At 46.9% G+C, this 12,246-nt stretch overlaps 1 protein-coding gene across 1 annotated transcript in view; it reads right to left on the bottom strand.

The window, feature by feature from the left end:
- LOC126419402 (phospholipase A2-like) overlaps positions 1-11,792 on the bottom strand; it is a 57,139-nt gene extending 45,347 nt beyond the window's left edge. The window contains exon 1 of the mRNA XM_050086591.1: positions 11,737-11,792. Within this exon, the coding sequence (XP_049942548.1) occupies positions 11,737-11,792 (56 nt within the window). The remainder of the gene's footprint in view (positions 1-11,736) is intronic.
- Positions 11,793-12,246: the final 454 nt, after the last annotated feature.

Here is a 12,246-nt window from a genome sequence, read left to right as displayed (position 1 = left end):
ACCATTAGATAATCTATCTGAAACCTGTCAGTATTTCCAGGCTTCTTCCACATATACAGCCTTGGACATATTTTAAACAAAGAAATTAAATAGAAATGTTCATAATTTTCATTAGTAGTTATCCACTTTTGTTAACATCACTAAGCAAGTTTTTGGTACTAACTACAGTACATGTAAGCTCTATCTATACATATTTATTTCTTCATCTTTGATGTTACAAAACTTTCACCGTTTTCAATATTGAGACAATATACTTTGTGTCTACTACGTTAGTGTAATGAGTATTACTTAATGGAGTGTAGGATGGTGAGTGAGCTGTTAGATTCTAAGAGGAAGGACTGGTAAGTGCATCTAGTCACAACTGTTTGTCATGTTCCTCCTATTATATACTCTCAATGTGTTTTAAAAATATTTATGGGACTTGTTATTCCCATACCTGTGACTCATGTCTCTGAAGCAAGATATTATCATTTTAGATAACATGCAAATGTCAGGTACTTAGTGTGGGTGCAGGATGCTGTGAGTGTGCAATTAGGTGGTAATAGGAGGAGGAGATAAGTGTCGTTAGTCATAGTTGCTTCCCTTTTTCCTTCTATCATTTTAATGTGTTTTGAAAATATTTTGTTTCTTATATCGAACGGGTCGTTTGAGAGTTTTTAAATTTATATTGTTCTGTGAGTGCTGCTTTCCTTAAGAATGAGGTGTGTGCTATTGCTGACACTTTTATCCAATTCCTTTGACTCTTATTGTTGATGTGAGGTGATGTGGTTTCAGATATTATGCAAATTTCCAATAGTGTGGATGTGGGATGGTGTGAAGAGTTATTAGGTAGTAAGAGGAAGAGCAGATAAGTGCATCTAGTTATAATTGCTTGTCTTGCTCCCCTTATTGTTTTCAGTGAGGAATATTTGGTTTCTGATATCCACCAAATTATTTACAGGATGTCTATTTTCTATTATTTTTATTTGAGTTTTGCTTTCTGGATGGATCAGGTGTGTGTGCATTTGTTGACACTTGTTATTGACATACCTTTGACTCTTGTTCTTGATGTGAAGTGTTAGAGTTTTAGTTACTTAGTTTCAAGTTCCATGGATGATTTTGCATGATAAACCGTAATGATTTGGAATGAGGCATTCTATATTCATATTGCAAATTAATTTGTACATATGGCTACATGCTGAAGATTTTTAAGTGTATTTTACCATGCAAATGTGAAATGAGCTCTTCCACACTTGTGACCTGAGATGTTGTCTGTGAAATATTGTGCTGGTCATATGCACTGCTTTTCATTTTGACATTTGAACTAGTAAATTCCTGGATTCCAAATGTTTTAATATGTACTTTTTTCTTTGTTCTGGTGCCTTTTTTGTGCTGCATTGTGTGTTTTCCGAATATGTTGCTTATTGTGTGTACTCATCCTAATATTTCGATAGGTCTTTTTATGCATTATAGGACACCTTATTAATTAAAAATAAAGCTGTTTCATCTCTCCAACAATCTTCTTGTAGATTTCCTCAGAAAACAGCAAACTCTTGTTTCACATTCAAGATGCAATGATAGCTATTTTACTGTCTCTAAGATGGCTCTCATTCTGGTTGCTTATTAATACACAGAACTCTTTGCCACACTGCCATTTTGTAGAGATGGGTGAGAAGTATTTGCATGTTTTTAACCATGTGCTATGATGATCCTGCTTTGAAATTTAATTGTGGTTGGACACATGTGTCATGTTTGTATTTCCTTTACACGTCATGAATTTGGTTTGTCTTGTTTCTCTTCCTCTGTTTGTGTGAAAGTTATTTTTGTGTAGAAATCTGTCAGTGGGATGTGATCACCCATTTGAAAACTTAAATGTATTACATTTCCTACATATTGTGATATGCCTATTAGCACAATAATTGTGAACCGCACTGTTAATATTTAAGAAGTTTTGTAGAAGAAACTTTGCTGTTTAGAAATGCAAATGTGCTCTAGTTTGAGTAATTATTACCATCTGTGCTGACATTAGCTATTGAGAGGCTATGGTATCAGTCATTATGTCTGTGAAACGAACAAAGCAAATGAAAACAAGGTTACATTCATGAGAACTGTTACTTTGTAACTGTGCATTGTTTCCATAAGTATAATGTACAATGAATGTTTTCATTGTTAGAATAATGCTGGGCTGTTTCACGCAATTCATAGGTACTTCTGTATGTTTTGGTTTGGCTCATAGGTTTAACGAGAGTTCAGTAATCTTTTTTCCACTTTTACTGTTTACAATTTACTTCAAACTCTATATTTTATGATAGGAGGAAGGCAATGGCAAACCACCTCCACTAGAACCTTGCGTAGTAAGGCGGCGCGGGCCTCCTGCGTCGCTCCCCTACACTCTGTAAAGCATGGGACTCATCATCATCATATATTTGGAATATGTTACGGACGTATATTAATATTTGTTGAATATCGTTTAGATGTGTAAGCTGTATATTCTACAATTTTCTTTGTGTCAATGTTATAAGAATAAAACTATGACAACGTAAATAAAGACTTTGGTACAATTGAAGGGGTCGCTGGAAGAACATGCTAGCCATCAATTAAGGATTAATCTGATAACTTTATCTGTTGTTTCCCAATTCACAACCTTCTGGGAGAGAGTAGTTTCGTATCTACCACCTGAATGCACTGCCTACTCTGTTTATGTCCTTGTCGTTAAAATTAACTAAATATACACTACTGGCCATTAAAATTGCTACACCACGAAGATGACGTGATACAGACGTGAAATTTAAGCGACAGGAAGGAGATGCTGTGATATGCAGATAATTAGCTTTTCAGAGGATTCACACAAGGTTGGTGCCGGTGGTGACACCTACAACGTGCTGACATGAGGAAAGTTTCCAACCGATTTCTCATACACAGACAAAAGTCAACCAGCGTTGTCTGGTGAAACGTTGTTTTGATGCCTCGTGTAACGAGGAGAAATGGGTACCATCACGTTTGCGACATTGATAAAGGTCGTATTGTAGCCTATCACGATTGCGGTTTATCGCATCGCGACATTGCTGCTCGCGTTGGTCGAGATGCAATGTCTGTTAGCAGAATATGGAATCGGTGGGTTCAGTAGGGTAATACGGAACGCTGTGCTGGATCCCAACGGCCTCGTATCACTAGCAGTCGAGATTACAGACAACTTATCCGCATCGTAACGGATCGTGCAGCCACGTCTCGATCCCTGAGTCAACAGATGGGGACGTTTGTAAGACAACAACCATCTGCACGAGTAGTTCGACGACGTTTGCAGCAGCATGGACTAAAAGATCGGAGACCATGGCTGCGGTTACCCTTGTCGCTGCATCAAGAACAGGAGCGCCTGCGATGGTGTACTCAACGACGAACCTGGGTGCACGAATGACAAAATGTCATTTTTTCGGATGAAACCAGGTTCTGTTTACAGCAACAGGATGGTCGCATCCGTGTTTAGCGACATCGCGGTGAACGCACATTGGAAGCGTGTATTCGTCAGCGCCATACTGGCGTATCATCTGGCGTGATGGTATGGGGTGCCATTGGTTACCCCTTGTTCACCTTTTCTTCGCACTGACGACACTTTAAATAGTGGACGTTACATTTCAGGTGTGTTACGACCCGTGGCTCTACCCTTCATTCTATCCCTGCGAAACCCTACATTTCAGCAGGATAATGTATGACCGCTTGTTGCAGGTCCTGTACGGGCCTTTCGGGATACAGAAAATGTTCGACTGCTGCCCTGGCCAGCACATTCTCCAGATCTCTCACCAACTGGAAACGTCTGGTCAATGGTGGTCGAGCAACTGGATAGTCACAATACGCCAGTCACTACTCTTGATGAACTGTGGTATCGGGTTGAAGCTGCGTAGACAGCTGTACCTGTACACGCCATCCAAGCTCTGTCTGACTCAATGCCCAGGCGTATCAAGGCCGTTATTACGGACAGAGGTGGTTGTTCTGGGCACTGATTTCTCACGATCTATGCACCCAAACTGCGTGAAAATGTAATGTCATTTCTACTATAATATATTTGTCCAATGAATACTCGTTTATCATCCGCATTTCTTCTTGGTGTAGCAAGTTTAATGGCCAGTAATGTATAATATACAATAACCCAGAATATGCTGTTGTTAATTAGCAGTTTCTTCCACCATCTGCTTCAGTGTCGTATGTTATTTTACACCTGACATACCTTAGAAAAACAAAAAAATTACTCTAAGTGTCAGCAATGTCATTTCTTACAACTCGACAACTTTTAGTGCCTTGTATTTTTCAGCATCCAAAGTTGCGTTAAGCGCAAAACAAATTCATGATTCTATGTCTGACACAGCTAAAAACAGTAAATACTTCCGCTTTTTTCTCCGATATAACAAATAAACTCACAGTAATTTCATTTATAGTAAAGCTCGATCGTCTTAACATCTTTTACTGTCTTATATTTACCTGTTTCTAAACCGGTGTTAGCGCAGTGCTTTGGCGAATGGCAGGGTTGACGCTAAGTGCCTCACCTGGATTGCGTGACGTCATAGTTGTGTAGTGAGGCCGTGTCGTTTAGGTGGCGTTGGACAAAACCACGTGGCAAAGGGTTGGTTGTGGGAGGAGGGGGGGGGGGGGTGTTGACGGACTGGTCAGCCTGTCAGTGTCCAGTTTTAGACATAATCAAAACTCGCTGAGGCCCCCAGTAACAAAGCCACCAACACACTGCACATCGAGGGCGACTGACTCAGTGGGTAGACTGCCAGCTCACCCACTGTACTGTTAGCACATTTACAAGAAGAGGCAAGTATGCTTCGGACAGCGGACATCAAACACCCAGTCCCAAGGCACTCTTTGCCGCCTGCGACCAGCACCATAACACAAGGAGCGAGGGGGGGGGGGGGGGGGGAAGTGGCAACCTGAGGTGCAAACCAACTTGCAGTTAACGGAAAAATATTTTGTTAGAGGGAAATATTAACTAATCATGATGCTAGATTTATTTGTGTGTGAGCAGACTACTGTACTAACACGAATACTAACAGGAGTTCTTAATCTCTGGATCAAACCTGTAATGTTCGGATACAGTTTTACTAGTGTCCTGTTTGACACAGTCAAGTCGTTTCAATATATGGGCGTAACGTTGCGAAGTGATATGAGGCGGAACGAGCATGTGCGAACTGTGGTGGGGATGGTGAATGGTCGACTTCGCTTTAATGGGAGAATTTTAGGAGAGAGTGGTTCACCTGTAAAGGAGACCGCATGTAGGACGCTGGTGCGACCTATTCTTGAGTACTGCTCGAGTACTTGGGGTCCGTATCAGGTCGGTTTGAAGGAAGACATCGAAGCAATTTAGATCCGGGCTGCTAGAATTGTTACTGGTAGGTTCAGACAACACATAAGCGTTACTGAGTTGATTTGGGAACTCAAGTGGGAATCCCTGGTGAGATGGCGACGTTCTTTTCGAGAAACAGTATTGCGAGAATTTAGAGAAACGACATTAGGAGCTGACTGTTGAATGATTCTACTGCCGCCAACATACATTGTGCTTAAGGACCATGAAGATAAGATACGAGACATTGGACTTCATATGTGAGCCTTGGTAAAAATTGCTGTTTCGAAGAGCGCGCCGCAGCGCGTAGAGTGAAGTAATCGCCCTCCGTTTCTGGCGGTGGCGCCGCTGTGGCAATCGCAGCTTTGGTGTCTCTCTCTGGTGGGAAGGCGGAAAGGTTGCCTGTTCACGTGCATTTAAGATGCGCTACGAGCTCGCTAGGGACCGTCAGTCTGGGGGCCGACTGGAATGCCTACCGGGATACCCTTTCCACCCAGGTCGATAGCCACCCTCTCACCTACCACCACCCAGATGATGTCACCCAAGCCGCCTCCTTTCTCTAGCAGACCTTGTCTGAGGCCGTGGAGGCCCACGTCCCTACTGTCGCCATCCACCCCCACCGTCCTACCTTACCCCCACAGGCCGTTCTCCGTGAATCCCGTCGTCTCTACCGTGCCTTCCTCCGCACGCGTGACCCGGACACACTACGACGCCACCGGCAACTCCAGCGACACATTCGTAATTTGCTCGCGGCTAAGAAACGCCGGGACTGGCGGCAGACATGCACCCGTTTAAATGCTACCCTACCAATCAACTCGTCCAAGTTCTGGTCGGCCTTCCGTCGCCTCACCGGAACCAAACCCTCCCCCTATTATCCTCTTCTCCATGATGATCACCCTTTCCCTGACTCCCTTAGTAAGGCCAATCACTTTGCCTCCTACCTCTCCGATGTATTTTCCATACCCGATGATCCCCAGTTCGATTACTCCCTCTTCCCGGATATCCGCGATTGCACTGACACCTCTTCCCCTCCACTCGCTCCTGGTTTCCAGTACTTGGACAACATTGCACACACGGAACTCACTGCCCCTATCACTACACAGGATCTCATTGCTACACTCCGCACAAAACGCAACACTGCTCCTGGTCACGATCGTGTCACCTACCGTCATCTTCGTGAAGCTCCTGTCTCTTTCCTCTCCACCCTGGCCAGGCTCTACGATGTAGTCCTGTCCACCGGTTACTAACCCGACCTGTGGAAAACCTCCCGTATCCTCATGTTCCTTAAACCCGGCCAACCACCGCCCGCCGTCTCCTCCTACCACCCCATCAGCCTTACCTCAGTCTTCAGCAAGGTCCTGGAATCTATCCTCACCCGCCGCATCCACCAGCATCTCCGCCAGCACCGCCTCCTTCCCGTTACCCAGTGTGGCTTTCGGCCGTCCTTCTCTTCCGACGACCTTCTCCTTCACCTCACTCATCTCCTTTCCGAACAGCTAAATTCCCGTCACTCTGCAATCTTCCTCTCCCTGGACCTCGAACGTGCCTATGATCGCGTATGGCATTCCGGTCTCCTCTTGAAGCTCCAAACCTTTGCCCTTCCCATTAACTACGTCCATCTGATCGGCTCCTTTCTCTCCCGCCGTCCTTCCTATGTCACCATCCATAACGCAGATTCCTACACCTTTTTCCCCTCTGCCGGTGTGCCCCAAGGCTCCGTCCTCTGCCCCCTTCTGTACCTTTTGTATACGGCGGACATGCCGCCGCCGCCAGCCCCCGTCCACCTTCTCCAGTTAGCCAATGATACCGCCTTCCTCGCCCTTGCCCCCACCCTGCAGCGCTCCCAACACCTTCTCCAATCCCATCTTGACCGGTTCACTGCTTGGTGCAACCAGTGGTTGCTCAAGGTCAATCCCTCCAAAACCCAGGCGATCATTGTAGGCAAAACCACCCCTTCCTTCCGCCTCCTTGATTTCTACATCACCATCTATGGCCGTCCTATCGCCCTCACTCCCACCCTTAAGTACCTTGGCGTCACCCTCGACCGTCACCTCTCCTGGACTCCCCATCTCCAGACAATCCAAGCCAAGGCACGTTCCCGCCTCCGTCTCCTCAAGTTCCTTTCTGGCCGTATGTGGGGTCTGGACCCCTCCACCATCCTCCACACCTATAAATCCCTCATCCGCCCTATCCTTTGTTATGCCCATCCGGCTTGGATCTCTGCCCCCCCTCCCTTTTATAAATCCCTCCAAATCCTGGAATGCCATGCTCTCCGCCTCGCCTACCGCATCCGTCTCCCCTCCCCCACGCGGATCCTGTACGATCTCATCCCCTTCCCCCACCTCCTCCTTTTCCTTGAAAGGATACGGATCCTGTACACCTCCCGTAAACTTGATCCTCCTCACCCGCTCGTCTCCCCGATCCTCTCCCACCCCCGCCCGCTGCCGCACCTGTATTCCCACGTCCCGCCCGGTCTCCATCTGTCCACCCTCCTTACCCTCATCCAAGGTGGCTTCCGCCAGCTCCCTCTCCCTGATGATGTCCTCGTCCATCTACCCCTCCTATCAACTTTGACCCTGCCCCACCCCCCACTTCCTGTGTCCTTTCCTTTCGGCACCCTCCCTCCCTTCTCTTCTCTTCCCTTCTTTTTCCATCTCCCCGTCCCCTCCCTTCCCCCTCTTCCGCCAGGCTTCCTCTCCCCCTTCCTCCCTCCCCCCTATCTCCCCTGCCCGTGGCATCTCTGCTCTCCCCTCTCGATCTCCCACTCCCCTTCTTCCTCCTCCTCTCTTGGCAGGTCCCCGGACTCGCACACGCATAGTGAACATTTGCACGCCAGAGATCGTCGCCTTCGGTGTCTCGTGTGTGTGACATCATATAGTGTTTTTGGTGTCCGCCGTCCCACTCCTAAGTTCACTTGTGCCGTCGGACTCATCAGTGTTTTGTGCGCCGTGCCAACGTGTTTTCAGTGTTGTTATCGTCACATGTGAACGACTCCGTGTTTTTTGTGTCTCTGTGACCTCTCTCTTTTGCCCGTCACTTTGTTCATTGTCATTCACATTTTTTTATACTCTTGTAAAACGCTATGGCTGAAGAGCGGCGTAGTGTGCCGCTGCCAGCCTACCTGAGTTGTACAGGTTTTAAAATAACAATAAAGTAAAAAAAAAATCAGTCTGGGGTCAGTCTAGGGTTAGTCTCTCGTCCCCAGCTTGCTAGTTTGTCTCTCGTCCGCATTTGTGAGGCAGTTAGTGTCTGTCTGTCGTTCGGAGTGCTAGTATGTTTGTCGTTCGGATCAACCTTTAAGGCCGGCAAATTGAGTCCTTCCACTCCGCCAGTAAGAGAACGCAGCGAGTGGTCGCCCGGTCGGGGCTTAATTTCTGCATCTGAGTCTGCGCGTTAGGCTGCCAGTCTGCTCGAGTTTGGTCAGGCAATGGTTATTGGCGGTTGGATCAATCGGTTGGTCGGTCGCGCACTGAGACACGAAATGACTCGTCCGCCTTGAGCGTCGGCCCATGTAAGGTCGCCACGTGAGTCCAGTGGGCCGCGCCGTATAGCGAGGGGTAGTGGCTTCGCGGTCGACACGAGAGCAACAGGAGTCAACCCATGACATCGGTCTGGCCGGTGCGATCTGCGACACCGTGAGACGGGAGATCGGCGTGCCTTCTTGCGTCCGTTGAAGCGGCTGGCAGCGGACGGTTCAGGAGAACGATTGAGGGGTGCTGCGCCAGGTCTTCTCGAGAATTCGCAGTTTATTAGAAGTGATTGGTGATATGTTGTGCGATTTACCATTGTTAAATTTTACTTGTTTTCTTTGTCAGTCACTCGTCCCCAGCTTGCTCGTCTGTCTCTCGAGCGCATTTGTTAGGTAGTTAGGGTCTGTCTGTCGTTCGGAGCTGCCTCGGTCATGTTTGTCGGATTCGGCGTGTTAACGAATGTAATGCTTGGAGTATAACGGCCTAATTCCTGAAATAGAGTTTGATCATGCCTATCATCTTGAGAGGCGGTATATATGTACTGTAGAGCATGTTAACTCGTTTGGCCAACCTTGCGTAATTTTATATAAGATTGCATTTCATGGACTCTTATTTACGTGGTCACTTTAGTATATAAAGTTGCCACCCTTACACCACAAGACTTTTCTTAGAAGTTAAAATCAAGTTGCACCTTCGGTGCCACTTCCATCCCTCCTACGGGGTGCATAGTTTATGTGCTTGTGTGAATTGTTAAAACTTTTAGTTTAAAGTAATGTGGTGTGTTGCAGATTTGCACCAGTCTAGTCTTTCAGAGGTTTTTGTAGCGGTCGTGACAAGGCCGTGTCAAATGGGAGCGGCAAGGTTCTCAGCCCGAAAGCTCATACAGTCAAAAATTTGTTCTTCTGACTCTGAATAAATTGTAACTTGATATTTAATGGGTGCTTTCTGATTATAATTTTAAATCTGTTTCTTTTAAAAAAATTCTTCAGTCACTATTAAAGTGAATAAATTATAATTTGGTTATGATTTCATCAGTTACTCCCTGGCAACTGCTTCCATGCTCACATAGTGTGATTAAATGTGTTAATGTTGTTGATGAATCGCTAGCAAATAAAATAAATTATTAAGAATATTCTTTGGAAATAAAATCCATGGCTCAATATGGAGGCATACAGTCTTTTCTACACTACTGGCCATTAAAATTGCTACACCAAGAAGAAATGCAGATGATAAACGGGTATTCACTGAACAAATATATTATACTAGAACTTATATATGATTATATCTTCACGCAATTTGGGTGCATATATCCTGAGCAATCAGTACTCAGAACAACCACCTCTGGCCGTAATAATGGCCTTGATACGCCTGGGCATTGTGTCAAACAGAGCTTGGATGGCGTGTACAGGTACAGCTGCCTATGCAGCTTCAACATGATACCACAGTTCATCAAGAGTAGTGACTGGCGTTTTGTGACGAGCCAGTTGCTCGGCCACCGTTCACAAGACGTTTTCAGTTGGCGAGAGATCTGGAGAATGCGCTGGCTAGGGCAGAAGTCGAACATTTTCTGTATGCAGAAAGGCCCGTACAGGACCTGCAACATGCTGTCGTGCATTATCCTGCAGAAATGTAGAGTTTCGCAGGGATGGAATGAAGGGTAGAGCCTTGGGTCGCAACAAATCTGAAATGTAACGTCCACTGTTCAAAGTGCAGTCAGTGCGAACAAGAGGTGACCGAGACGTGTAACCAATGGCACCCCAAACCACCACGCCGGTTGATACGCCAGTATGGCGATGACGAATACACGCTTCCAATGTGCGTTCAGCACGATGTCGCCAAACACGAATACGACGATCATGATGCTGTAAACAGAACCTGGATACATCCGGAAAAATGACGTTTTGTCATTCGTGCACCCAGGTCCGTCGTTGAGTACACCATCGCAGGCGCTCCTGTCCTTGATGCAGCGACAAGGTAACCGCAGCCATGGTCTCCGAGCTGATAGTCCATGCTGCTGCAAACGTCGTCGAACTGTTCGTGCAAATGGTTGTTGTCTTGCAAACGTCCCCATCTGTTGACTCAGGGATCGAGACGTGGCTGCAGGATCCGTTACAGCCATGCGGATAAAACGCCTGTCATCTCGACTGCTAGTGATACGAGGCCGTTGGGATCCAGCACGGCATTCCGTATTACCCTCCTGAACCCACCGATTCCATATTCTGCTAACAGTCATTGCATCTCGACCAATGCGAGCAGCAATTTCGCGATACGATAAACCGCAATCGTGATAGGCTACAATACGACCTTTATCAATGTCGCAAACGTGATGGCACCCATTTCTCCTCCTCACACGAGGCATCACAACAACGTTTCACCAGACAACGCTGGTAAACTTTTGTCCGTGTATGAGAAATCGGTTTGAAACTTTCCTCATGTCAGCACGTTGTAGGTGTCGCCACCGGCGCCAACCTTGTGTGAATGCTCTGAAAAGCTAATCATTTGCATATCACAGCATCATCTTCCTGTCGCTTAAATTTCGCATCTGTAGCACGTCATCTTCGTGGTGTAGCAATTTTAATGGCCAGTAGTGTACTTTGCTGTATTTGCGAATGGAACAGGAAGGTGGTGCACAGTGTCCTCTGATGCGCACCGTACGGTGGCTTGCGGAGTATATATGTAGATGTGTACTGAGTAATTAGCACTGTTAATAAGAATGAAGCGGCAGGCTAGCTCTAGCCTTGGTGTTACAAGGCAACTGGCAGGTACTGCTACTGAGCTACGGAGTAGGCGGACGATGAACTGGGCGCCACCCTAACTGGATCCCCAGGTCCGCAGGCCACGTCGGGCAGGGCCTCGGTGCAGCGGCGATCATTAGTGCGGGCGTGGCCTACACCTGCTCCAACAGGTGTCAGCTAAACACAGCCTCTCCAGCGCCGGGGCCCTTTAGCTCACCCTGCCGGCCGCGCCGGCCGCCCAAGTCCTATGGAAAGTGAGAGGGTCAGGGGCATGGCTTGGGGGAGGGTTCTGGCGAGCGGGGCAGCGCTGCGACCCAGGCGCGCTGTTAGCCAGATTAACGCCGTATAAAGCGGCCCCACTTCGGTATGGAATACCACTCTGAGGATCGAGTCGTGCTAGAAGAACACTTGCGGGGTGTTGAGATAGGCAAAGTGTCTGCACGGAGTCGAACACCTCTGCCCCCGAACGTATGCGTACACTTCTACACTTCGTAAACCGTCTTATGGTGTGTGGTGGAGGGCATTTCTGGAATCAGTATCAGTTCCCTACTTTCTGGTTTCATTCGCACTAGGTCTTCTGACTCTTTTCATGGAATCACCCATAACCACCTCTTCTGCACCAAGCCCTTCATCTCGCAGCAGAGCTTACAACGAACATCTTCAATGTTTCTACATCAACCTCTTACCGACGAAGCCACTTTGCGGTATGTGGTGGAGGGTGCTATAC

The sequence above is a fragment of the Schistocerca serialis genome, chromosome 9 (genome assembly GCF_023864345.2).
Source record: "Schistocerca serialis cubense isolate TAMUIC-IGC-003099 chromosome 9, iqSchSeri2.2, whole genome shotgun sequence".
Classification (NCBI taxonomy): Eukaryota; Metazoa; Arthropoda; class Insecta; order Orthoptera; family Acrididae; genus Schistocerca; species Schistocerca serialis.
The sequence above is the reverse complement of the archived record's forward strand: the minus strand, read 5'-3'. Positions and strand labels throughout refer to the sequence as shown.